The sequence below is a fragment of the Mytilus californianus genome, unplaced genomic scaffold, assembly GCF_021869535.1.
Source record: "Mytilus californianus isolate M0D057914Y unplaced genomic scaffold, xbMytCali1.0.p SCAF_17, whole genome shotgun sequence".
Taxonomy (NCBI): Eukaryota; Metazoa; Mollusca; class Bivalvia; order Mytilida; family Mytilidae; genus Mytilus; species Mytilus californianus.
Genome location: NW_026262659.1, coordinates 2148193 through 2175614, shown reverse-complemented (window position 1 = coordinate 2175614; position 27422 = coordinate 2148193). Strand labels below are relative to the sequence as shown.

Sequence of the window (27422 nt, the reverse complement as noted above, 5' to 3'; positions counted from 1 at the left end):
AAGCATTTATGTAAACTATATGTACATGTACATGCTGATTGGAATTAATACGAATATATTTATTGGTTTCTTATACAATATTACAGGATCAAGATCGATTAACAAGTGAAATCTTTTGATCAGAAAAGAAATTACCAACTAAAATCGGTCTTAAAAGAATATGTAAAAATAGATGTTTAGTGTCAGGAATGTTAGTATCGATATAAGATACGTCTTTTATTCCAAACACTCACATTGTATACTGTTTCTGGGGAATGTGCCTTTCTCAGAATAGTCTTTTTCGGACTTTATTAAACAACAAACGATTTTTTTCAATGCATACAGCATTTTTTTTAAACTGAATATCGTGTTTTTTTCACTTATTTTTTTTATGGAAACAAAACCTTCCACAAACATGAATGGTCTGTGCCTTATATATAATCATTAATAAAATGATATTGTAACTTAGAAAACCTACTTATATTTGAGATGAAGAACAGCAATAAAAGCTTATTATGTGTTTTTTTTGCTGTGCATGTACTGATTTTGTGTCACGGATGGATACCCCATATCCTTTCTTTTTCTATTATAGTACAGTAATATGTGTATATTTTTCTTGTTTTAAATACCATGTATGAGGGTATGAATATGCTACCGTAAATGAGGGTATGAAGGGGGGTTTACAGATTAGAGAATAATTGTCAAAAAGTTAAGGCTAGAAAAAAATGGGCCCCAAAAATATAGAAAACAGATTAAAGCTGTGATGAACTGTAAAGAATAGAGGACAATTGGCAGCAAATAAAAGAATAGAAAGAAATTGACCCAAAAATAATGAAAAGATATAAAAATGAAGACCCGACCCCCTACCCCATCCCTAAAACGACCACCATCATCCCCAATACATGACACCAACACCACCCAAACTCGCACATATGCATATATAAAAAAAATCTTTTAATTTTGGTTTCGTGGTGCCCCCAGACATCGAGGTTCTGGATCCGCCCCTGAGGTCTTTGAGCCTATGATTGTTTTATATTAATCAAACAGAAGATTATTTATCAAAATTTTAAGTAAAGTTCTATGCATTAGTTATTGGAGATTTGATGATTTTAAGACGAATTTAAGAATGGTATTCACCATATTCACAGAGTTAATGTTATTTTAAACAATTATACATCTTTTTTGAAAGGATGTATTCAATAATGTTTCAGAAAATAAAAGAGATTAATACATCAAACAACAGCTATATGCAAAATTTGACAAAAATCTGTGACATTACACATTTTCTGTAACTTGACCTTTGTCATGATTGTATTTGATTTTGATTGGTGAATTTTCAACTTTCTCCCTTTCTGAAAAATAAAATTCAAGTCTTTCAAAATTCAAAAGAATGGTTTATTTGGTTTACAGACTTTCTACAATGTGTAAGATTTTAGGGTAAAGATTGCATTCATGAATTGAAAACCTTATGTTGCTAGCTTGATAGTTATTATACTTCCAGACTTCCCTTTGACTTTACCACTACTTTTGAGATAAATAAAACATAGTGCACAACATTATCATGATTATACACATCCTATCCATGAACATTTTAAGAAATTATCAATGAATCATTTACTCAGATATTCAAATTACAAAATGGTGTGTATTTGTATAACCATCTTTGTCAAGAAAATTACATAAATTGTGCATGTTGCATGAATCCAGTATCTGATCTAAAAGTATCAATGGTGTCATTGTTAAAGAAATATTTAAAATTGGAGTAACTTCCTCTGTACAGCATGGTAGTTGGACCAATTGGAGTAACTTCCTGTGTACAGCATTGTAGTTGAACCAATTCACAGTATTTCCTTCCAATGCTTAATTACAATGAAATGTTTAATTTTTAAGTTCCAAATGAATACACTTTGATTATTGAGGCAAAGTGGTGAGACTTGAGATAATATTGCATGCCCATTCAGCCCTATGGCAAATCTTTAAAACTTTACTTGGCTACGGTAAAGTGGACTAAACAGGAATAATTTACCATTGGACTACAAAAAGGAAGGCTTTTTCTACACATATTTCTCAAGGACTAGTAACCAGAATTACTGCATATTTAGTCATCAGCTTAACAATGATGACTTGTAACTTGTGAACGCTTTTTGGATCGGTGGGACAGTACTTCAACTACACTATGTTGATATTAAACCATTGACATTGTCTAACATGTATATATTTATGTTCGACATAAATTTCAGGCATTCGAAAGTGGACATTCCTCGCATGGTGAACATGATCACCATGACAACTCACAGCATATGTCATCTGTATTGAAAGGGTTGTGTGGACTTTTAGGAATCTATTTCTTTTTTCTGATAGAAAGACTCTTGACAATACATACACAAGAAAAACAGAAAAGAAAAAAGGTAGGTTACCATGGTTACATATTTACCAATTGAACGGAGAAAGAATTTCATCCTTGTAGACCTCAAGATTGTTCTGTAGTAACCATAATCGGCTTTGTATAGTTCGCACTGGTACATTGTCCGCACCCCCCTTCTCGCCATGAGAATTTAGGTAAAAAAACTTTTTGTAACTGTTCGAAAACATCTAATGAAACTCGGGTAATTTCAAATCTTGTGTGATCGTTTGGGGTATTTTCTTGGGAAAAACCTGTTTTCCATCACCAAATAGAAGTTGAAAATGCTTGTAAATGATTCTAGAACATTTCACGAGTGAGAAAATAAGTCAAAATCCCAAAAAACAATTGAGAAAATTGTGTTTGTTTAAACCGGAAGTTTGAATAGCATGTTTAAATGAAAATAGATACGGTGAGAGTGTACGGAAAGTCTGTACTTAATAGATATCACTAGAATACGACTTTGAAAGTAAAACAGTTCCATCCTTATTTAAAATAATGTTTAACATATCCATCACATAAATGTTTGAAGGATCTTATGCTAAAACAAAACACATGCATCAGTATGAAACATCAAAAAGGAACGAAAAACCGATTACATTTTGTAGAATATTGTAATGCATAAGCTGGTTCCCGGCTGACTTATACACTTTTTTCTTTCCGTTAAATTCAAGCGGATCCCAGATTATTTTATGCAATGCAGTGAAAAGAAACCAGAAATTTGTAATGAAGCATTTAATTTTGTAATTTATCAGTTTATATTTGACTAGAAAATACCCGCGAAATATACTTTGGTTCATAATTTGAAGATACATAGTTTTGTTGTAAGGCGATATTAAGATCTTAAATCTTTTTGAAGCGTGTCACAGACGAAATACCACCACTCAATATGACACCCAAAAGAATAGTCTTCCTGACAGAAACTATTGGCGTTTGTAATCTAATCATAGGATATGTCATTGTTATACCCGGGATGCATTGCACTGATCAAAATAATATGTGTTTATAAATACCTTTAATTGGTGACATATAGAGTGAAAACTGACTGGGATATTTTTACAAAAAATATCCTGACCCTGATTTGGTAAAAAAAATAATCTGTCTAGCACTTCTAGCAGTTTTGCCAATCCCCCAAAAAATTTGGAAATAAATTTTGTGTACTGAGCACATAGGGAAAGCCTGAATTTGGTAAGATGTAAGCAACATGTTGCAATCCTGTATGTGTTAGTAATGTTTATGAACTGTGTCAGTTGGTATTTGACCAATAAAATTGTGTCACATTTTACAAACATAGAAGTTTTTTTATGCCCCCGCCGTAGCGGTGGGGGCATTAAGTTTTAACCTTGTCCGCCTGTACGTACGTCCCAAAATTGGTTTCCGTTCTCTAACTTGAGTTTGCCTCAACCAAATGTTATCAAACTTATACACAATGCTTATTACCACAACACACAGATCAAGTTTGAATTTTGGTGGCATCACTTCAACCGTTCTAGAGTTATGCCCCTTTATAAATGGAAAAATTGCAAAATTTTTAGTTTCCGTTCTCTAACAAGTTTGCCTCAACCAAATGTTATGAAACTTATACACAATGCTTATTACCACAAAACACAGATCAAGTTTGAATTTTGGTCGCGTCACTTTAACCGTTCTAGAGTTATGCCCCTTTATAAATGGAAAAATTGCAAAATTTTTAGTTTCCGTTCTCTAACAAGTTTGCCTCAACCAAATGTTATGAAACTTATACACAATGCTTATTACCACAAAACACAGATCAAGTATGAATTTTGGTGGCGTCACTTTAACCGTTCTAGAGTTATGCCCCTTTATAAATGGAAAAATTGCAAAATTTTTAGTTTCCATTCTCTAACAAGTTTGCCTCAACCAAATGTTATGAAACTTATACACAATGCTTATTACCACAAAACACAGGTCAAGTTTGAGTTTTGGTGGCGTCACTTTAACCGTTCTAGAGTTATGCCCCTTTATAAATGGAAAAGTTGCAAAATTTTTATTTTCTTTTAAATATCAAGTAATTTTTTAAATTGGAGTTATCTTTCTTTGTCCATGATTATATAGTTGAATCAACTACAATCAATGCTTTATACAATGCAATGTTTAATTTTGACTTCCACTGATAAAACACAGATCAAGTTGAATTTGGGTAGTGTCACTTTAACCATTATTGAGTTATGCCCCTTTATAAATCGAAAGAGGGTTCAATTCGCAACAGCATGGTGTATTGCACAAAAGCAAAAATTTGAATATAAATTCAAATCATATATCCAATTCTAAGTTCTTTGACTACAGTTATTCTGTGTCAGAAACCTATTATGTGTCAAATATTTAATTACAATCCAAATTCAGACCTGTATCAAGTGCGAATATTGTGTCCAATTTTGCCCCAACTGTTCAGGGTTGGACCTCTGCGGTCGTATCCAGCTGTGCTCAGCGAAGCAATTTATTAGTTTTAAAATGATTCAATGTGAAAGATAACTAGCTCTTAGAGGTAACATTAAAATTGAAAATATCTTTACACTCTAGTTTTGTTCAAAATAGCTTGATTGGTCAAATAACATGAAATATAATTGATATGGTCATACTGTCGATGTAGAGCTTGTATACATACATATATTATTGAGTTAAAAAAAACTTTCCATGTCTTTTTTTCTTTTTTTAACTTATAGGGTAAATCTAAAAACACAAATAACAAGACAGTATGTAGTAAGGAACAACACACCAGTTTTATAGGACAAACGAGAAAAATCAATCAACCTGATTGTGAAGATATGATAATGGGCATTCATCCTGGACACAAAGGTATGTTGGTGTTAACTTCCACTCTACACAGGTTCACATACTCTCACACAACTGCAAGCCATTGCATCTCTTGTAGAAGTCAGTGTCTAATTTGCAAAATCATATTGATCTTGGTTGGACCTGTCATCGCATGTTCCTTAGAGAAGTAATTCTAAAAGACATCCTATTTTTATTGTCAAGCCTGAAACTTTTATGTTGCCCAAGTGAGACATAGTGATTCAAGACTCTGTTGACTTAGATGTCAGTTTAGATTCAGTCTATGTTTGTGAGTTTGAATCCTGCAAGTGGTAGGTGCATTTGACTCTAACTTTAATTGACTAGGATGGTCTTTTTTCCTCCTGAAGTCTGTGGTTCTCACAGGACACTCCACCAATAAAAACTGACCACCACAATATATATATATAGTGCTGCAGTTGGCGTTAAATACCATCAACCAGTTATAAATAATTTCCAAGTAGTTATGTATTGCACAGCCCCTCAAATATGATGATTGACTTTGAAACTTTTGAGTAGTTTACATGTATGTTAAAGTTTGTGATTAGGTCAGTTAAATAGAATCACTAATAGTAAGGGCTATTTCAGAAAAAAAAAATAGTGGGGTTTGGACGGCACTTGAATTATTTTTGTATGAGTGGGTGCAGGTGACGAATTTCAATTTGTGTTATATATGCTTGCCAAGTAAAATGTAATTGTTTGGGTGACAGCCATAAAAAAAAAGTGCCTTCCAACTCCCTATATTGTTTTTTCTGCAATTTACTATCAAAATTACATGCAGTCAAGACAGATCTGTGCGTCAAGATTTTTTAAAAATTTCTATTATGTCAAAATTGTTTCTTTTCAACTGGATATTTTTATTTCAGCTTTGAAGAATTATGCTGAAGAATCTCACAATGCAGACTGTCACAAGCTGGATGATATGAGTGATGAAGACAATCATGTCAACTGCAAGAAGCCTACAGAAGAGGAAGAGCCAACGCTAGTACTAAGTCATTCGCATGGTGGTCATGGTCATAGCCACTGTCACAAAGTACCCAAGACAGTGGCTGCTATTGCTTGGATGGTCATTATTGGTGATGGAATCCACAACTTTTCTGATGGTTTAGCTATAGGTGCAGCTTTTGCAGATAGTTTAACAGGAGGATTGAGTACAACTATTGCTATATTCTGTCATGAACTACCTCATGAAATAGGTTAGATATTGATATGGTTGTTGATAGATGTATACAAATATTACTTTGTACTGGCATTGCAAAAGCTAAGGAAATCTTTGCAAGTCTTTTTTTTTGTAAAGATTGTAGCAATGTAAAGACATTTCTTGTCTTGCAATTCTATATACTCTTACCGAATTCAGTCGTGTATTTGTCCACAGTTTTTTACTCCAAAATTAAGATTACCAGACAGGGGTGTGGATTATAGAGTACTATAAGCAAGAAATACGAGAAAAACTTGATGTTGACGTCCGCCATGTTTGTTATTGAAACTGAAGAGGGCGCCTTAATTCTTTTAAAAACTATTAATTTACCTAATCCATATAAATATGCAATTTTTGTCTCCCCTCCACAGAGTCAAAAATGAGACATAGATATGCTGTTTCCGGTGTCGTCGGCAGCTGCAGCATAAACAATGTATTAGTTTCTGATTTAGTAAGTTTATGGGGAACAACTAGTGGTAGGTCAATAATATTTGGTAAGCAGTTGTATAAGCATATCATATTTCCATGGAGATTATTTGGCTCCGCCCCCTCAGTCATGAAACTTTTAATTAGTGTTCATTTATTAGTTTGTGATTAGGTCAGTTTATTGGGAACCACTGGTGGTAGGTCAATGATATTTAGTATGCAGTTGTATTAGCATTGGCACATCTCATTTCCATCGTTCTGAACATGAATGAAATATTTGCCACTGGATGTTAAGCAACCAACAATCAATCAATCAATCTCATTTCCATGGAGATCATTTAGCCCTGTCCCCTCATTTATGGTCTATTGACTTTGAAACTTTTACTTAGTTTTCATGTATTAGTTTGTGATTAGGTCTGTTAATGAGGAAGCACTAGTGGTAGGTCAATGATGTTTGATATGCAGTTGTATTAGCATTGGCACATCTCATTTCTATGGAGATTGTTTGGCTCTGTACCTTCACTCAGTCATGGATCATTGACTTTGTGACTATTTTGCATAAATAAGTATTGCTATTTTAATTTCAACATTTGCATTTTATTATCAAAATAACAAAAAGGCGAGACATATCTCTGTGTTAACAGTTTATTATTTAAAAATCCCATATTAACTGATATGTATCAAAATCAAATGCTTCTTTACAAATTTCTCATTTCTTTTCATAGCATTGCATAGGTGAAACTGGAATCTACTTGTTAACAATTTTTATACGGCCGCAAAAAAATTTTTGTGGTCGTATATTGGTATGACGTTGGCGTCGTCGTCGTCGTCGTCGTCCGGCGTCGTCGTTGTCGTCCGGCGTCGTCGTCCGAATACACATTAGTTTTCGCACTCTAACTTTAGTTTAAGTGAATGGATCTCAATGAAATTTTACCATAAGGTTCAATACCACAAAAGGAAGGTGGGGATTGATTTTGGGGGTTATGGTACTAACAGTTAAGGAATTAGGGGCCAAAAGGGGCCAAAAATAAGCATTTTTGTAACTTCCAGACATAACTTGTGTGTAAGTGTATGGATCTCTCTGACATTGTACCACAAGGTTCCATATCACAAAGGGAATGCTGGGATTGATTTTGGGGGTAATTGCCTCCAAATTTTAGGAATTAGGGGCCAAAAAGGGGCAAAAAACAAGCATTTTTCTAGTTTCATGACAATAACTTGTTTGTAATTGTATGGATCTTTATGAAATTGTACTACAAGGTTCCATATCACAAAGGGAATACTGGGATTGATTTTTGGGGTAATTTCCTCCAAATTTTAGGAATTAGGGGCCAAAATGGGGCAAAAAACAAGCATTTTTATAGTTTCATGACAATAACTTGTGTTCAAGTGTATGGATCTTTATGAAATTGTACTGCAAGGTTCCATATCACAAAGGGAAATCTGGAATTGAGTTTGGGGGTAATTGCCCTAAACGTTTAGGAATTTGGGGCCAAAAAGGGGCCAGAAAACAAGCATTTTTCTAGTTTCCAGACAATAACTTGTGTTCAAGTGTATGAATCTCTCTGAAATTGTACTGCAAGGTACCATACCACAAAGGGAAAGCTGGGATTGAGTTTGGGGGTGATGAATCATAAGGGGGTTCAAAAAATTGGGGGGGGGGATTTTTTTTTTCCTTTTTTTTCTTTAACATTTTCCATTTTAAATTGGTTATTTCTGATTTATATATAAAAGCAAATAATAATGATATGGTTTGAATAGGCATACATGTGAACCTCCCGACGGGAGTACAATAACCCCGTTTTCAGGGGTCTCCTCCCGACCTCCCGTTGAAGAGGAAAAAATCCTGTGTTGAAATTTTTCATGAATGAAAAATTTCTGCCCAACATATCATCTCAGGCATCTGGTGTAACTGACATTACCTGAAGTTATATTTTACCTGTAAATCAATTAACATGCATAATTATATGGCTTCACTTGTCAGCTTGGGTGTCAAACATACTGGTAATCAACGATTTTTACCTCAGGCTAACTGCCGTTGTGTAACAAAAACTGTGTATTTATTGGGTTACTTCCCTTGATTTATCCTGTTTTAAGTTACTTTCCTTTTAATAATGAAAATTTTTAAAAGAATATAAATAAAATATAAATTGAACAAATAATCATAAAAGGATGGTTATTAAATGATTTTAAATGTCTTAGGACAAATAAAAAAATAATAATTTGAAAATTATTTGAGGATTCTATACTTCCTTTCAAGGCTTAAATTGAAATTTATATAATAACTATGACCCTAATTTTACAGATTGAATGATTTTCTGAGTTTGCAAATAAAAACTATTTGCAAGAGAAAAAAAAAACAAAAAAAACATATTTGCAGATAGCTAAACAAATGTTCTGGTTGCAATGATTGTTTTATAGAATATGAAGTAAAAAATTTAAAGAACATACTGGAAAAAAACAATGTTAGATTGAACATGTAGAATATAAAGATGGAGAAACTTTATAAGTACAAGGGTACTATAAACATAATAAATTGGATGGAAAGTTGAAGAAAACACACTTTAAAAGACCATTTTTACAGCACACGGTTACATTTACAACAAAATTAATGTCGATTAAAAACCTCCTGATGTGAGTCCTAATCTCCTGACCAAAATTTCCCAATCTCCTGATCTGAGTTTCAAAGTCCATCACATGTATGAATAGGTAAATTGAAAATTTTTAAGTTCTTAGACCACTTTCATTCTGTGTCAGAAACCTCACATGCTGTGTCAAATATTTAATTACAATCCAAATTCAGTGCTGTATCAAGCTTGAATGTTGTGTCCATACTTGCCCCAACTGTTCAGGGTTCGACCTCTGCGGTCGTATCAAGCTGCGCCCCAGCGGAGCATTTTATTTGAAATAAGTAAAGAAGTCAGCCAGGAACCAGTATTATAAACATAACAATGTTTAAAATACAAAATGTTATTGTTAATTCATTCTGTTTTGGTGTTTCACACTGCTTTTAGCTAAAGGTCCTTCAAACATTAATGCTCGCCGCGATATAGCCTTGTTGTGCTAATGCGGCGTAAAGCAACCAACAATCAATCAATCAATCAAACATTAATGTGATGAATATGTCTAGATCTGACCGTATTTCACTAAAGGATGGAACAGTTTTAGTTTCATGGTCGTATTCTTTAGTGATATTTATTAAGTATGAATTTTCTGCACACTCTCTGTTTGCGATTTACACGTTCTATTACGATATCTGGTTAATATCAAAACAACTTTTATAAGTGTTTTTCTTGTGATTTTGGCTTATTTTAACACTCGTGAAGTGTTCTAGTATCATTTACAAGCATTTTCAACTTCTAATTGAGGATGGAAAATGGCTTATTCCATGACAAATCCGCAAACGATCACACAACCTTTGAAATTACTATAGTTTCCAAAGACTTTTTTAACAAAAGAAAAAAAAATTTTCTCCTGAATTCCTGGTGGCGAAAAGGGGGTGCAGATAATGTATCATTGCAGACTTTATAATGCTGATAACGGTTTGTTGTGTATGTAGTCATTTTTTGTAATTTTTTACTTCAAGCTGCTGAAACAATTTAAGGGTGGAAAGAAGCCTAATGCTATCACAGAATAATTATACCCAACGCAAACCAAACTTAGTATGCAGTTGCATCATGGGATGGGGATGTGTCACATACTAAAGTCAGGACACTATGACCTTGACTTTGACCTTTGACCACTATGAATCGTATGATAGTAAAACCTTATCCAATTCATGTCCTGCTCATATCTTATGTACTGTTAAACGTAGGTTAAACAATCTTGATATGCAGTTGCATCATGGGTTTGGGGTGTGTCACTCTAACCTTTGACACCTTGTCTAATAATTTGTGTCCTCATTATAACTTTTGTACCATAGAACTTAAATTGACCAAACTTAGTATGCTGATATATCATAGGATGGGATGTGTCATTTTTCCAAGTCAGTTTACTCTGGCCTTGAATTTGACCTTTGACCCCTATGATAGTAAGACATTGTCTGATTTGTGTTTGGTGCATAAATTATGTACTGTAGCACTTAGATTGACAAAACTTTGTATGCAGAAGCATCATACTAACATTGACCATTATTTTCTGAATTTACAGTATACGAACCTCAGACTTTGTTCCCGGTTCATTATAATTCTTTCAGATTGACGGATCAATAACCATGTTTCGATCTTACACAAAGGGACATTAGTCCCGCTAAGCAGACATTTCTAAATTTGGTTGAATTTTTCAAGCTTTTTATGAAGTCCAGTTCTGTTATATGCACGATATGTGTTAAGTTTTCATTTAAAAATGTAAATTTTGTTACAATACAATATTCAGGGTTTTCAATAAGAACTGGCACCCGTTGACATTTCCCCATTTCAAAATAAGGATATCGCCAGTTCAAATTGTGTTTTCAAATAAAAATAAAACTGTGTTCATAATCGTTGCGTAAAACAAGTAGTCATCGTTTGAATTGACTTTTGTCTTGGCTTGCACTTTGTTTAGGTGTTCTCATCGAGGTCCGCATTACAAAATATTTATAGATTCTTGACAACGTTACAGAGATGGATAAGGAACGAGACATCCGAAATGATTTTTAATGCGATCATTTGTGTGCTTTGAAAAAGAATAATTCTACATATTAGTAAAGTGCACTTTTGTCACAGAGAGAAAACACATGTTGATTCAAGATGACAACTAAACAGACGTTGCTTGATTTCTTTACAGCCACAAAAAGAAAAAAGAAGCAGGTGAAAACAGAATCACATATGCAATTTACGCATGAATATCAAAAGTTCTGACAATTCTTTAATAATGATCATAATAATTTTGGGATCCATTCAACGCTGATATGGTTGTCAAGTATATATGGGTGTTTTAAAAAAATGTCCATTTTCTCTGTCCACGGTTGAAATTGGGATAAAATCATTTATATTTTTATTTCTTTTTGTCTCAGTCTATAAATTGTACTTATTAAAGACAACAACAACACTTTTTGTCTGCTTTGTGGGAAGGACTCTGTGAAAATATCAGACCAAAGGGCTTGAAAACAGAAAAAACGCTCTCTCCACATTTGAAAGTTTATTAAAATTTTCCATACAATTTACCAATCTTTTTTGTGCCTTTTTCAATGTTTTGTCATAAAGCTACATCTGAAAATTACAAAAAGTATTCAGATATTTAGATAAGTTCTAATAGGTTTTTGCTAGTAACTTTTTAAGTAGTGTCCATGAAAAAATGTCCACTTCGCAACAACAACACACAATTGACAATATTATAATCATTCTTTTATATAGATTGTAGTCTTTCCTTTAACTTGCCACTAATACATACTTCCTTTAGTAAAATGGCGGTTATCTATGGATTCAGAGGATATAGTTCGTCTGCATTGAATCAAATGGCAAGTCCTATTGATAGCGTACTTTTTTACTTTTCCACTTTGCATTATCTTTTTTTAAGATATGTTGACCACAAATCATAAAAAAACTTGAGTTCATGAAATAAAATGTATTATATAAGAAAATATTCATAAAAACATGTATCTGAAGAACCGGGTGTAACAACGTTCAATGGCTGCTAACATGTAAATATGTCCACTGCGCAACGGTCCACTACGCAACGTTTCATTGTGAAGTGGACACAACCTGTTGCGAAGAGAACACAGATCGTTTCATAGGGGACATATATCGTTACGCAATGGACATTTGTGAATATTTTGTGAACACAATATGTCAGTGTAACAACAGGTCAATGGACATGTATTGTTTATCCTGTTTCCAGTTTCTGTTCATAGTTTTATAGTCTAACCTACTCTGAAAATTTCGATAACAAAAAAAAAATTGATGAAATTTCATATAGGTTGGCCTGCAATTTTTGTTTTTTGCATGTTATTTCTATCAAAATTATTTATTAATAAAGAATAATTCTACAGCAATTGGAATTGTGGATGTAAACCCTACCATATGGAGAGCTGCATCCTGTTTTCTGTCAATAATCAGTATAATTAAGATCATTATTGATACAAATTATTTTTATTTGATAAGCAATATCACAATTTACTAAGATTAATCTTACTTCTATCACCCACTTCAAATTAGTAAACAGCCTGTTTACTTCTATCACCCGCTTCAAATTAGTAAACAGCCTGTTTACTTCTATCACCCGCTTCAAAATAGTAAACAGCCTGTTTACTTCAAACCTATTGAAAACCCTGCATACTGATATCAAACTAAATTTCAATCAATGTATCTTTACATTTTTGTCTCGCTTGACGGAGTCAAAAAGCGAGACATAGGTATGCTGTTTCCGGCGTCGATGGCGGCGGCGTCAACAATGTATTAGTTTGTGATTAGGTCCAGTTTATGGTGAACCACTAGTGGTAGGTCAAAGATATATGGTATGCAGTTGTAATAGTATTGGCACATCTCATTACCATGGAGATTATTTGGCCCCGCCCCCTCAGTTATGGTCTATTGACTTTGAACTTTTGCTTAGTTTTTATACGACCGCAAAAAAATTTTTGTGGTCGTATATTGGTATGACGTTGGCGTCGTCGTCGTCGTCGTCCGGCGTCGTCGTCGTCGTCCGAATACACATTGGTTTTCGCACTCTAACTTTAGTTTAAGTGAATGGATCTTTTTGAAATTTTACCATAAGGTTAAATACCACAAAAGGAAGGTTGGGATTGATTTTGGGGGTTATGGTACCAACAGTTAAGGAATTAGGGGCCAAAAATAAGCATTTTCTAGTTTCCAGACAATAACTGTGGAACAGTGTATGGATCTCTCTGAAATTATACTACAAGTTTCCATACCACAAAGGGATGGTTAGGATTTGCTTTGGGGGGTTATGGCTCAAACCGTTTAGGAATTAGGGGCAAAAAAGGGGGAAAAACAAGGTTGTCCTGGTTAATGGACAAATACTTTAGTACAAAACATAATTTAAAGCAGTGTAAGGGAGATAAATCAAATACATCATTGAAATTATCTCCCTTACACTGCTTTTAAATTATGTATAAAGTAATGGTTAATGAACAATAAAGATAATTTAAAACAGTGTAAGGGAGGTAATCCAAATACAACGTTTTGGTTACTTCCCTTACACTGCTTTTAAATTATGTTTAAAGAAATGCATATTTATAAAGGAAGACCAGTAAAAATATCTGCAAATGTTGCATCATTTTATTTTACAAAAAAATCTATATGAAAGATTTGACACTATATTTTTAATTCTTTTATAAAATAGATTAAGTTAGCACTATGGTAAAATTAAATGGGTAATTATGGTTGCCAACTCCATTGGAAATTTGAATTGAGATTATGACCATATCTTGAGGGAAAGAATTTTTTGGGGGAAAAAAGGGGGGGGGGGGGGGGGGGGGGGGGATAAAAAGAAATTGTGGGGGGTCAATTTTTTCTCATTTCAGATTTCAGAAATTAAAAAGAATTATTCTTCAAATATTATTTTTTTTTCAAATTTCAAATATTGAAAAATTTCAAGAAGTTATCTTTAATTGCACAGTATGGCACATTAGATTTGTAAAATCTTTGATCACATTTATTTATTTGTTATGCCGAATCTAACAGTGTATTTAGATTTTTAATTTTGGGTCCAGTTTTCAAAATAGTCTACATTAAGGTCCAAAGGGTCCAAAATTAAACTTTGTTTGATTTTAGCAAAAATTGAATATATGAGGTTCTTTGATATGCTGAATCTAAACATGTATTTAGATTTTTGATTTTTGTCCCAGTTTTCAAGTTGGTCCAAATTGGGGTCCAAAATTAAACTTTGTTTGATTTCAACAAAAATTGAATATATGGGGTTCTTTGATATGCTGAATCTAACCATGTATTTAGATTTTTTATTTGTGGACCCCGTTATCAAATTGGTTCATATTGAGGTCAAAAGGGTCCAAAATTAAACTTTGTTTGATTTCATCTAAAATTGAATTATTGGGGCTCTTTGATATTCCAAATCTAACCGTGTATTTAGATTTTTAATTTTGGGTCCTGTTTTTTAAATTGGTCTACATTAAGGTCCAAAGGGTCCAAAATTAAACTTAGTTTGATTTTAACAAAAATTGAATTCTTGGGGTTCTTTGATATGCTGAATCTAAACATGTGTTTAGATTTTTGATTATGGGCCCAGTTTTCAAGTTGGTCCAAGATAGGGTCCAGTATTTAAACTTTGTTTGATTTCAACAAAAATTGAATATATGGGGTTCTTTGATATGCTGAATCTAAACATGTATTTAGATTTTTGATTATGGGCCCAGTTTTCAAGTTGGTCCAAATTGGGGTCCAAAATTAAACTTTGTTTGATTTCAACAAAAATTGAATATATGAGGTTCTTTGATATGCTGAATCTAACCATGTATTTAGATTTTTTATTTGTAGGCCCCGCTATCAAATTGGTTCATATTGAGGTCAAAAGGGTCCAAAATTAAACTTTGTTTGATTTCATCAAAAATTGAATTATTGGGGTTCTTTGATATGCCAAATCTAACCGTGTTTTTAGATGTTTAATTTGGGTCCCGTTTTTTAAATTTGTCTTCATTGAGGTCCAAAGGGTCCAAAATTAAACTTAGTTTGATTTTAACAAAAATTGAATTCTTGGGGTTCTTTGATATGCTGAATCTAAACATGTGTTTAGATTTTTGATTATGGGCCCAGTTTTCAAGTTGGTCCAAGTTGGGGTCCAAAATTAAACTTTGTTTGATTTCAACAAAAATTGAATATATGGGGTTCTTTGATATGCTGAATCTAACCATGAATTTAGATTTTTTATTTGTGGGCCCCGCTATCAAATTGGTTCATATTGAGGTCAAAAGGGTCCAAAATTAAACTTTGTTTGATTTCATCAAAAATTGAATTATTGGGGTTCTTTGATATTCCAAATCTAACCGTGTATTTAGATTTTTAATTTTAAGTCCTGTTTTTTAAATTGGTCTACATTAAGGTCCAAAGGGTCCAAAATTAAACTTAGTTTGATTTTAGCAAAAATTGATTTCTTGGGGTTCTTTGATATGCTGAATCTAAACATATGTTTAGATTTTTGATTATGGGCCCAGTTTTCAAGTTTGTCCAAGTTGGGGTCCAAAATTAAACTTTGTTTGATTTTAACAAAAATTGATAATATATGGGGTTCTTTGATATGCTGAATCTAACCATGTATTTTGATTTTGGACATTGGACCATAATAGATAAATTAAAAAAAATTCAAGTTCTTAGACCACATTCTTTCTGTGTCAGAAACCTATGCTGTGTCAAATATTTAATAACAATCCAAATTCAGAGCTGTATCAAGCTTGAATGTTGTGTCCATACTTGCCCCAACTGTTCAGGGTTCGACCTCTGCGGTCGTATCAAGCTGCGCCCCAGCGAAGCATTTTATTATGTATTAGTATGTGATTAGGTCAGTTAATGGGGAACCACTAGTGGTAAGTGAATGATAATTGGTATGCAGTTGTATAAGCATTGGCATATCTCATTTCCATGGAGATTATTTGCCCCCGCCCCCTCAGTCATGGTCTATTGACTTTGAAATGTTTGCTTAGTTTTCATGTATTAGTTTGTGATTATGTCGGTTTATTGGGAACCACTAGTGGTAGGTCAATGATATTTGGTATACAGTTGTATTAGCATTGGCACATCTCATTACCATGGAGATTATTTGACCTTGCCCCCTCAGTTATAGTTTATTGACTTTGAAATTTTGCTTAGTTTACATGTATTAGTTTGTGTTTAGGTTTGTTTAAAGGGAACTACTTATGATAAGTCAATGGTATTTGGTATGCAGTTGTATTAGCATTGGCACATCTCATTTCCGTGGAGATTGTTTAGCCATGTACCTTCAGTCATGGTTCATTGACTTTGAATATTTGCAATAGTTTATCAGAACATGTGCTTTGTGTCATTGAAATTATGTGTTAGTAGTGTAATGATGGTCATTGCAAGAGAAGTCGTAAAATTTGTTGCATAGGTACACCTTGTAAATGCAACTTAAGACTTTTGCCCAAAAGCTTCCATTTTTATCTCGCCTGGAAGACATAGGTATTGATTAATTGGCAAAGACGATGTAGTTGGCAATAACAATTATTAAGTTTTGTGCTTAAGTTAGTTTGAGAAGAACTACTTGTGATAGATCAATGGTATTTTGTATGAAGTTGCATTACTATCAGTACTTATCAGTTTGCCAACTATTTTAAGGCCCTGCCTCCTAGGTCATGGTCCAGTGACTTTTAATTGATTAGCAATTTCCAATGTTCCAGTTTTCTGCTGAAGTTATTTTTGATAAGAAGTACTTGTGATAGATCAATGATATATTTTATGAAGATGCATTACTATCAGTTCAAGGCCCTGCCCCCTAGTCATGGTCCAGCGACTTTCAATTAATAAGCAATTTTCAATGTTAAGTTTCTGCTTAAGTTTGTTTGATAGTAACTACTTATAATAGACTAAAGATATTTTCTATAAAGTTACATTACCATGATTACTGTCTGTACATCTCAGTTTGTTGACCATTTCAAGGCCCTGCCCACTAGTTCATGGTCCAGCAACTTTGAATTAATTAGCAATGTTGCTGTCCATCAGATTGTATTTTTCTGAATTTTATGTCAACAGTTTATTGACAAAATTGTTTGCCATTATACATTGTTGATCAAACTATTTGTCTATTTTGATTTAAAAAAAATCTAAATCTGTTAAATGTTTCTCATAGTAATTATTGTTGTCAAAAATATGGTTCTCATAATGTTTAGGGTAATATTGTTTTGTATTTTCAGGTGATTTCGCTGTTTTATTAAGAGCAGGGATGACTGTTAAACAAGCCCTGGTATATAACTGTGTATCATCTGTCCTTGCCTTCATGGGTATGAGTATTGGTATTTTCATTGGTAATATAGATGGTGCTAGTCTATGGATTTTTGTTGGAGTAGCTGGCATGTTCCTGTACATTGCTTTAGTTGATATGGTAAGATAATTAAGGATAAAGGACATTGGTTAAACCACCCATATATCCATTATACATGTTGTAAGGACTGTTTCCCAGCCAGTCAAGGGTATAACTCTATAGGGTTATTAGAGAAAAATAACATACATTTGTAATTGTGGACTAAAAAATCCAAAAACTGTGATAACATATGTATGTTACATGTTTCAAAGGGGCAATATACATCCTTTGTTTTGTTAAAATGTATACAAGTTCTATTGATATTATTATTGTCTTTATGTATACTAAACTATAGAAAGATATAACAGTTCATAGTTTGTCAATCATGCATAGTACACCTATGTTATTACAGAAAAAATATGCCTGTAATAACTAAAGGGTGTTATTACAGCTTCTCTTCATTACTTCAAAGCCTTTGCTCGGACATATATCATGCTTAATCACAATGTGTTTTAATTTATTGTAAGAAATAATGATCGGAGCATGTAATGAGGTTCTGCGCAAAAAGGGTTGAGGTTAGCTCTATTGGCTTGAGTCCTAGCCAAGGGTCAATACAGCTAATCGAGACCCAATACGACTGTACGAGGACATAATACATGAATTAATATGAAAACACTCATTTTATGATACCTTTATTATTACCAATGACTTAAAATAACCACCAAAAGCTGACTGATGATTAACATGACTGTAGGAAGACTCATACAGGATCAATATGAATTATTTGGTTTAATTATCATTTAAAAGCAAGGAATGTGGAATAACCCTGAAAATTACAATGTGCGATGAATTACCCTTTTATTCACCAGTAAAAAAAACCTTTGAGTCTCACAATTTTTACACAAGTTATCTCCTATCAAAATGACGTCACTGACATATGTAAACAAAATGGCAACTCTCGGATAAAAACTGGTCCGTAGACTGGAGTGACGAAGAAACAAGTATTTGAAATCCGTCTGATGCAAAGGATAGTTTTCAGGGCCACCAATATTTTACAGAAAAGAGTCTGTTTTTTGTACATATGAGGCATTTTAAGTCATGAAATAATTCTCTGACTTACAGTAGTGTTTTGATTAATTATTTGTTACTACAATAAGACATGTACAAGAGCTTCTTCAACATGTATTTTCACTGTTTTGAAGGTCCCTTTGGCCTAAAGGCCCTCGGGCTGATATTGGTATCTCGGGATGATGCGGCATGTGATACTGATTTTGCCATGTATTATTCTCTATTTATACAATATCAGCAAGCTTGGTCATATAGTAGGTTACGTATGATACTTTACAATATCAGCAAGCTTGGTCATATAGTAGGTTATGTATGATACTTTACAATATCAGCAAGCTTGGTCATATAGTAGGTTATGTATGGTACTTTATACAATATCAGCAAGCTTGGTCATATAGTAGGTTATGTATGGTACTTTATACAATATCAGCAAGCTTGGTCATATAGTAGGTTATGTATGGTACTATATACAATATCAGCAAGCTTGGTCATATAGTAGGTTATGTATGGTACTTTATACAATATCATCAAGCTTGGTCATATAGTAGGTTATGTATGGTACTTTATACAATATCAGCAAGCTTGGTCATATAGTAGGTTATATATGTTACTTTATACAATATCAGCAAGCTTGGTCATATAGTAGGTTATGTATGGTACTTAATACAATATCAGCAAGCTTGGTCATATAGGAGGTTACGTATGGTACTTTATACAATATCAGCAAGCTTGGTCATATAGTAGGTTATGTATGGTACTTAATACAATATCAGCTATTTAACTTAAATGATATAGCTCACTTTTTTGGTAGGATACACAGTCATCTTCAAACACAAAAAAGGAGTCAAAATTTTAGAGATATGAAAATAGCGTAACAATCAGGGGCCAATTCAGGCAGGATGCTAGGGATTATTTTCAAGTTCTTCTTGAGCCCCCACTTGAGAATCACATGGTCTTGCCCTAAGAATATGTTTTAAATCATGTGAGTTAAATTGTATTTGGCATCAAGTAATAATTGCAATAACAATGTGAATTATTTCTCTTCAGCTTCCACAGGTGTCGGATGTAGATACAAAGAAGGGAGAGCATCCGCTGTGTCATCTATTGTTACAGATGTCAGGAATGTTGTTAGGAGGAGGAATAATGTTTCTCGTTGCTATATTTGAACAGGATATGAAGAATATCTTCTGATATGAATCAGCTGATCAAACTATAAGATAGTGCTTCCACAAACTGGTAACCTAAAAGAATGACTGATGATGTAGTATGTGTAGGAGGTTTAATATTACAGTAGAAAGTGGAAATAGTTATTGATTTCCATTAAACCAATTTAAGAAATCCTTTGTAAACAGATGAAATCTCTAGAATTTTTTTCTTTTATTTGGTGTATCTTTTTTCTAGACAGTATACTTATTATGGACTTGTATTAAATGAAATTGAACAATGGTCTTCGTTGAATAGAAGTGGTTCATAATATTGCTTTCATCTATATGTGCATTTATATTTTATTTTCGTTTCACCTCAACAAATTTGAAGAAATGAGAATTTTAGCCTACTGTTTCCTGTTCCTCAGGCCTCGTGAACGATTTGTATAAGTTTGTGATTAGGTCAGTTTAAACATGTTAAAGGAAACTAGTAATGGTATGTCAATGATATTTGGTAGTTGCATACGAATCCCATTTCCATGGAGATTATTTGGCCCACCTTCTCAGTCATGGTTTATTGACCTTAAAACTTTTGATTAGTTTATATGTAAAGGTTTGTAATTAGGTCAGTTCCAGATGAACCACTAATAGTAAGTCAAAGTTTTTTGGTATGCATTAGCAAATCTCATTTCCATGGAGATATATGCCCCTGCTCAGTCATGTTGCAATGACTTTTGAACTTTTGCAGTTTTAACATTTGTGATAAGTTAAGTTTTAAGGGGAATTTTAATGATCTGTCAATGATATTTGATATGCAGCTGTATTAGCATTGCCATATTTCATTTTCACAGCAATGTTTGGCTCAGCACCTCCAGTCATGGTTCATTGACTTTGAATGTTTTTGATTGTTTACATGTTAAATATTGCCATTTTTATTTCAAATTTGCATTTTACTGTCAAAATTTATACATCATGTACATACAGATGAGACATTTATATGTGTGAACAGTTTTATTAAGTATACCTTCACAGTTCCCAGTTAAGGAGTTTAAAAAAATACATTAGAAAAATATTTAATTTATGTCCAGGTCAATTGGTGGCTCTACATGTAACTATAATTGGGATTGGAATGACAAAGGAAATGGAGAATAAGTGACAAGTCTAAAATTAGTTTATACTTATTTAAAAAATATCTGTTTATTTCTTCTTTAAGGTGTGTTTTTTTGGGGGGGAGGGGTAAGGGGTTGGATGCTACCTGCAAAAGGAAACTTCATTTTAACTTGCAGAAAAACCGTTTGTATTAAATGTTTATAAAAATGATTATGCAATTATTTTTTAAGATGAAATGTTATATTAGAATTGTTTTTGAAATCTTGTCCATGTATTCAAAGTTATATGGTATGGATTTAAAAGATGTTTAATAATGAGATTAAAGAATTTGTAGACTTCTATGTTGTGATGTTATACTATTGTTTCAGAAAAAGGGAGAAGGTTTGGTACCATTAAAACGTTTAATCCCGCTGCAAATTTTTGCAACTGTCCTAAGTCAGGAATCTGATGTACAGTAGTTGTCGTCTGTTTATGTAGTAGTTCATACATGTTTCTCGTTTTTATATAGATTACACCGTTGGTTTTCCCGTTTGAATGGTTTTACACTAGTAATTTTTGGGGCCCTTTATAGCTTGCTGTTCAGTGTGAGCCAATGCTCCGTGTTGAAGGTCGTACCTTGACCTATAATGGTTTACTTTTATAAATTGTTACTTGGATGGAGAGTTGTCTCATTGGCACTCATACCACATCTTCCTTTATCTATTGAAATGTTCAATTCTAAGTATTCTTATTTCATTAATGTTATATTATTTTTTATTGACTTTAAATGCATTGATGTTTTAAACATCTTATATTTTGTGGACCATTTTTTGCATATTGGTTAAAGGTATCATTTAGGTGGTTGTATAATATCAAAGATGTCCTTTTACAATATTTGTTCTGTAGATACCTGTTAGATGACAATGATTACAGACTACAGTATCCTTTCCCCTCTCATACAGCCAGTTCTTAGTAGTGTGATGTAGCCTTGTGATAGAGATGATCTCTTGTGAGGTTTCAATTACCGAAAAAATACTGCCTATAGGAACAATTCATTTTGCATGATAACATGTGCCCCCCTCAAGTTGGGTCTTATTGGGGGAGGACAACCTTTCAGTAACATGCTTTTTTATAAGAATTGTAATTATTCCCCTTGCTACAAAGTACAGAAAGGGTATATAGTTTTTGTCCCGTCCATGCCTCAGTCAGTAATTTTCATTTCAGACACTTTTTTACCGGATTTTCGAAGTAAAAATTGGTCATTGATTTGGGGATGTACGGCGGGCGGGCAGACGGTGGGCTGCCAAACAGTGTCTCTTCAATAACATGAAAACCCTTTGACAAAATTATTTCAAATTTAGATATGTTGTTTCCTGCAACTAAATGAGAGTCTGGTTCAATTTTCACGATTTTTGCTTTTCTTGTTTGAGAGTTATTGCCCTTTTTAATATCGATAAGTGGTATTTTTTTGTGATTGAGTTATTTTCCTTTGAACAGAAATTGTTAATTATATACTTTAAGTTTGATTACACTAAGCCTTTATAGATAATTTTCACCTGTTTATATGTCCTGTTATCAGTTTACTAAACATATGGTTAATGTCTTATCCTGAGTGAAAGATTTATTTGAGAATTTTCTGTTTTCTAAATGTTGATGATTAAAAGTTTTATAGGAGTAAATATAGTTAGAAATTTACTGTTCATTATTAGACATTTTGAAGTTAATTACAGATAAGTTTTATCGATTTTTAAAAGACATTGTATTAACATGATTAATGATAAATAAAATTTTTGATTTTTTTTTCTTTTCTTTGGTAAATTGTAAATTGTTTGTTATTCTGTAAAAACTAATTTTCTGAATGCTATGTATATTTTTTTGATTAGGTGAACTCCTTTCAAAACTTAGCTTATATTATCTATTAATAAACATATATTTAGATTTCTGATTTTGGGCCCAGTTTTCAAGATGGTCCAAATCAGGGTCCAAAATTAAACTGTGTTTGATTTGAACATAAATTGAATATATATAGGGTTCTTTGAAATGCTGAATCTAAACCTGTATTTATTTTTATTATTAGTTAGATAATACTGTGCATATCTAATTTTATAGAACTTAGTCATCACTTCACTGGTTTATTGATTATAATCATATCTATTTATCCAGTTTGAGTTATTTCCCTTTGCACAGAAAATATATGGATAAAATCAAATTGTGTTTCAATTCAACTTAAATTAAATATATATAGGGTTCTTTCAAATTCTGAATCTAAACCTGTATTTAAATATTAGATTTTTGGGCCCAGTTTTCAAGTTGGTCCAAATCAGGGTCCAAAATTAAACTTTGTTTGATTCACAAAAATTTGAATTTATGTGGTTCCTTGAAATGCTGAATCTTGCCATGTATTGAGAGATTTTGGATTGTGAGCTCCTTTATCAAATTGGTCCACATTGTGGTCCAAAGGGTCCTAAATTAAACTTTTGTTTGATTTCATCAAAAATTGAATTTTTGGAGTTCTTTGATATGCTGATTCTGACAATGTACTTAGATTTTGGATATTGGACCATAATAGGTAAATGTCCAATTTCAAATATTTCAGTTCTTTGACCACATTCATTTTGCGTCACAAACCTATGCTGTGTCAAAAATTCAACCATAATCCAAATTCAGAGCAGTTTTAAGCTTAAATGTAGTGTCCATACTTGCTCAACTGTTCAGGGTTCGACTTCTGCAGGAAAATCAGGTTTGCTGTCACTCTGAGCATAAATATAAGCATGTTATGCAATTGCAATCATGCTTATATTTATGCTCACATATAATAAGAGGAGGATCTCATTGATTTTAAGGTAATTACCTCAAAGGTCAAGGTATCAATTATTAAAAATAGACCAAAATTTGTGCAAAAACCGTTCCTAATGCTCACTGAAATAGTTTAAAAACCATTCCTAATGCTCACTGAAATAGTTTATATCAGATTGCAACCATACGTCAATTTATGCTCACATATATAATGAGAGATATGAATTCTAGAGGTGTTGACCCTTAACATGATAAAGGTAATAATTAATTCACTTTATACATGGATTAGTTTTCATCATTTTGTGTTTCCCTTAAAGCCTCTGATCAATACATGTAAAAAGACAAATTAAGTACAGCTATAATATAACATTAGTGTTTGAATTGTAGTGCCGAAAAAAAAATCTGGTGACCCATTGCCATTATTTTGTGTTAAACCATCATTCATTGTTAACTTTACAGCTTGCCAAGCCCTAAAGGCTAATGTGACACATTGTTATGATTTTGTGTTCAACCATTATATATGATAAAGCCCATAGGGTTAGTAGGAGGTATTGTTTTCACTTTGTGTTCAGCAATCATTTATTGCTAATATAAAAAAATCTATTTATTCTGCAATTGGATACATTGGTACCACCTATGTGGTCCAAATGTTGGTTCATTTATTTTTTTATCAAATCAAGTTTATTGATTTGGTTAAAGTTTTTCTCAATAAGAGTTATAATTACAATCCTTTGTATATCTCAATTTGTGTACAGTTTTACAGCTATACAAGTCAAAGACCAGTTACTGTTAATTATCAGTTACCATCATCTAGCATTTAATGTAATGACAGCTCACTGTGCAAATAAGGCAAAGTGCTGTTATCTTCATACATGTTATTTTTCATTATAAAAAGTCTCTTTCAATTGATCCCTATAGAGCAGGAAAAGTTTTCTGTTTTTTAAAGCCTAGTGGTGAGACATGAATGAGGCAACATGACATCCTCGAATATTTGTGAAAGCAATTTTTAAGCTTGATTAAGAATAAAAAAATTGATTTAAAAGAATTAAAAGAAAAAGTTTTTAAATTTCAAAATAAGACAATTTTTATTTCAACTAATGATAATCTTTTGATTTGGAGAAGAAAGAAGAAATTCTGAATTTATGGCTGGAATGACAATGTGTTTGGTTCATTTGACATACCTTATTCTCTTCTTGCTATGTAAATTCAGAATATGACATTTATGTCCTATATAAATAGTAATTTTACTCATTTAATGGCTTGACTCATTAGTGACAGTAAATGATGTTTTTTATAGAATAGCACACAAAGATCAAAATGCTAGCAACACACTTGTGTTTGCTGGTAAAGATTTAAGTCTCAGTTTATTGTGCTAGACCTACCTTTTGCAACCTTTCAGTTGTTACAATATTTTCATCCAGACTTCCTGTTAAACAATTTAAGAAATGCTGTGAATTTCTGACAGCGACTGGTACTAGACCAGAAACTATGCTTACAAAAAAAAAATGTATATGTTAGGAAATCTAGATCTGGTGTGACCTAAATACTCAACATTTAATTCATTGAGCGCTTATTTGGACTGCCAATTTATTGTATTCCATTTAAGGAATGACTGTAATATTTTTTCTGTCTATGAAGAAATAACATCAAAAATGTGGTGCACACTGAATAACCTGTGTAACGGGTTATTTTAAAGTGTGCACCACATTTTTTATGTTATTTTGAATAGACAGAAACAATATTACAGTCATTTCTTATAATTTAATTCTAAATTCCATTTTAAACCGGAGTAAACCATGAAATAACGTTGATGACGACACGGTCACATGACAAAATTATGTCTATGAGCTGATAAACAAAACAACGTCAGCCAATCAGAAGACGCGTTACATCCAAAATTAAACTATTTATGAAGAACATATCACTTTATTTTATCTTCATAATGTAATAGGGTTGAGAATAAAGTTTTTTGAAGATATTTTTGTGTTTATTGTACATGCACCTGTGTGGTTTATTTTTAGATATCATAATTGATCAAATGTATCAAATTCTTAATAAATTTTATACATCTACAGTTAATTATAACCGTAGTGTATATTTGAACTTGAATATAGTCTTATTTTATTAATTTCATTGTAACAGGGAAAAATAAAATAGGTTAAGAAATATGCTTCTCTATCATATATATTTAGCCAAGATATGATCAGTTCTGCATATTTAATTTAATATAAAGATAAGGCGATGTGGTATGATTGCCAATGAGACAACTATCCACCAAAGTTCAAATGAAGTGGTCCCCCAAGGGTGACTGGGGAATAGAAGTATGGTCACCATTGGTCTTCCTCCGACCGGCAGTAAAACCCGTGCTAAAGTGGGGCGTCCGTTTGGCTGTGCGGGATGTACAAATTTGCAGCCACGTCCGGTCAGAATGGGGACGTTAAATCCGATGCCTCGTGTAAAGAGAGTGCCACGCTCTTTGCACGTTAAGAACCCTTGCGACAACTCTTTGAGGGGTCCGTAGGTGACCTGTTGCAAGGCTAAATTTCTGTCCCTATCCAATGTACCCTCATTTCCCGTGGCAGTCTAAATTTCTCCGACCTTAATCCCTTAATCTATTACAGAACCTACCTATTGTATTTATTGTGAACTTGTTCTCGTCCTGAATATGCATGAAATATTTGCCACTGGACGTTAAGCAACCAACAATCAATCAATCAATCAAATGAAGTGGATGTAAGCAATTGTAGGCAACTGTACGGCCTTCAACAAAGAACGTTTTTGGAAGTCCAGGTAAAAGGTTTTAAAGTGCTGTTCAAATGTACCCAGGCACGTAACCCCACAACAGCCCTGTCTGACTTCACATGGTCATGTACGCTGATGTCTATATAAATTGTTATGCAATTACTGAGTTTAACTTGCAAAAGACATACACTGTCCCACTTTCTACTTTCTGCTTTTCACTTTTACTTTATTTCATCTGCCACGAATGTCACTAAAGGAGAGATGTGTATAATAACCAGGGCTGTGAGGATAGGGCTTGAATATTAATATACGGCTTTGAATTTTATAAGATGGTGGACATAAATATTAGTAATTTATATCTTGAATTAAGATGCCTTATGGTCTGAAGTTTCTGTTAACATATGCCAAATGTCCTCATTTTAATTTTTATACGACCGCAAAAAAATTTTTGTGGTCGTATATTGGTAAGACGTTGGCGTCGACGTCGTCGTCGTCATTGTCTGGCGTCGTCCGAAGACACATTGGTTTTCGCACTCTAACTTTAGTTTAAGTGAATGGATCTCTATGAAATTTTACCACAAGGTTCAATACCACAAAAGGAAGGTTGGGATTGATTTTGGGGGTTATGGTACCAACAGTAAAGTAATTAGGGGCCAAAAAGGGGCCAAAAATAAGCATTTTTGTAACTTCCAGACATAACTTGTGTGTTAGTGTATGGATCTCTCTGACATTGTACCACAAGGTTCCATATCACAAAAGGAATGCTGGGATTGATTTTGGGGGTAATTGCCTCAAAATTTTAGGAATTAGGGGCCAAAAAAGGGGCAAAAAACAAGCATTT

The 27422-nt window shown here is 33.0% G+C and overlaps 1 protein-coding gene across 3 annotated transcripts in view; it reads left to right on the top strand.

Annotated features, from left to right (window-relative positions):
* The window catches only part of LOC127726211 (zinc transporter ZIP6-like), a 36896-nt gene extending 10948 nt beyond the window's left edge, over positions 1 to 25948 (top strand). For all 3 annotated transcript variants that reach the window (XM_052233510.1, XM_052233509.1, XM_052233511.1), the window contains exons 5-9: positions 2220 to 2387; positions 5065 to 5197; positions 6058 to 6387; positions 17635 to 17822; positions 19857 to 25948. In XM_052233510.1, coding sequence (XP_052089470.1) covers positions 2220 to 2387; positions 5065 to 5197; positions 6058 to 6387; positions 17635 to 17822; positions 19857 to 20000 — 963 coding nt within the window. In that variant the 3' untranslated portion in view covers positions 20001 to 25948. The remainder of the gene's footprint in view (positions 1 to 2219; positions 2388 to 5064; positions 5198 to 6057; positions 6388 to 17634; positions 17823 to 19856) is intronic.
* The last annotated feature ends 1474 nt before the right edge of the window (positions 25949 to 27422 follow it).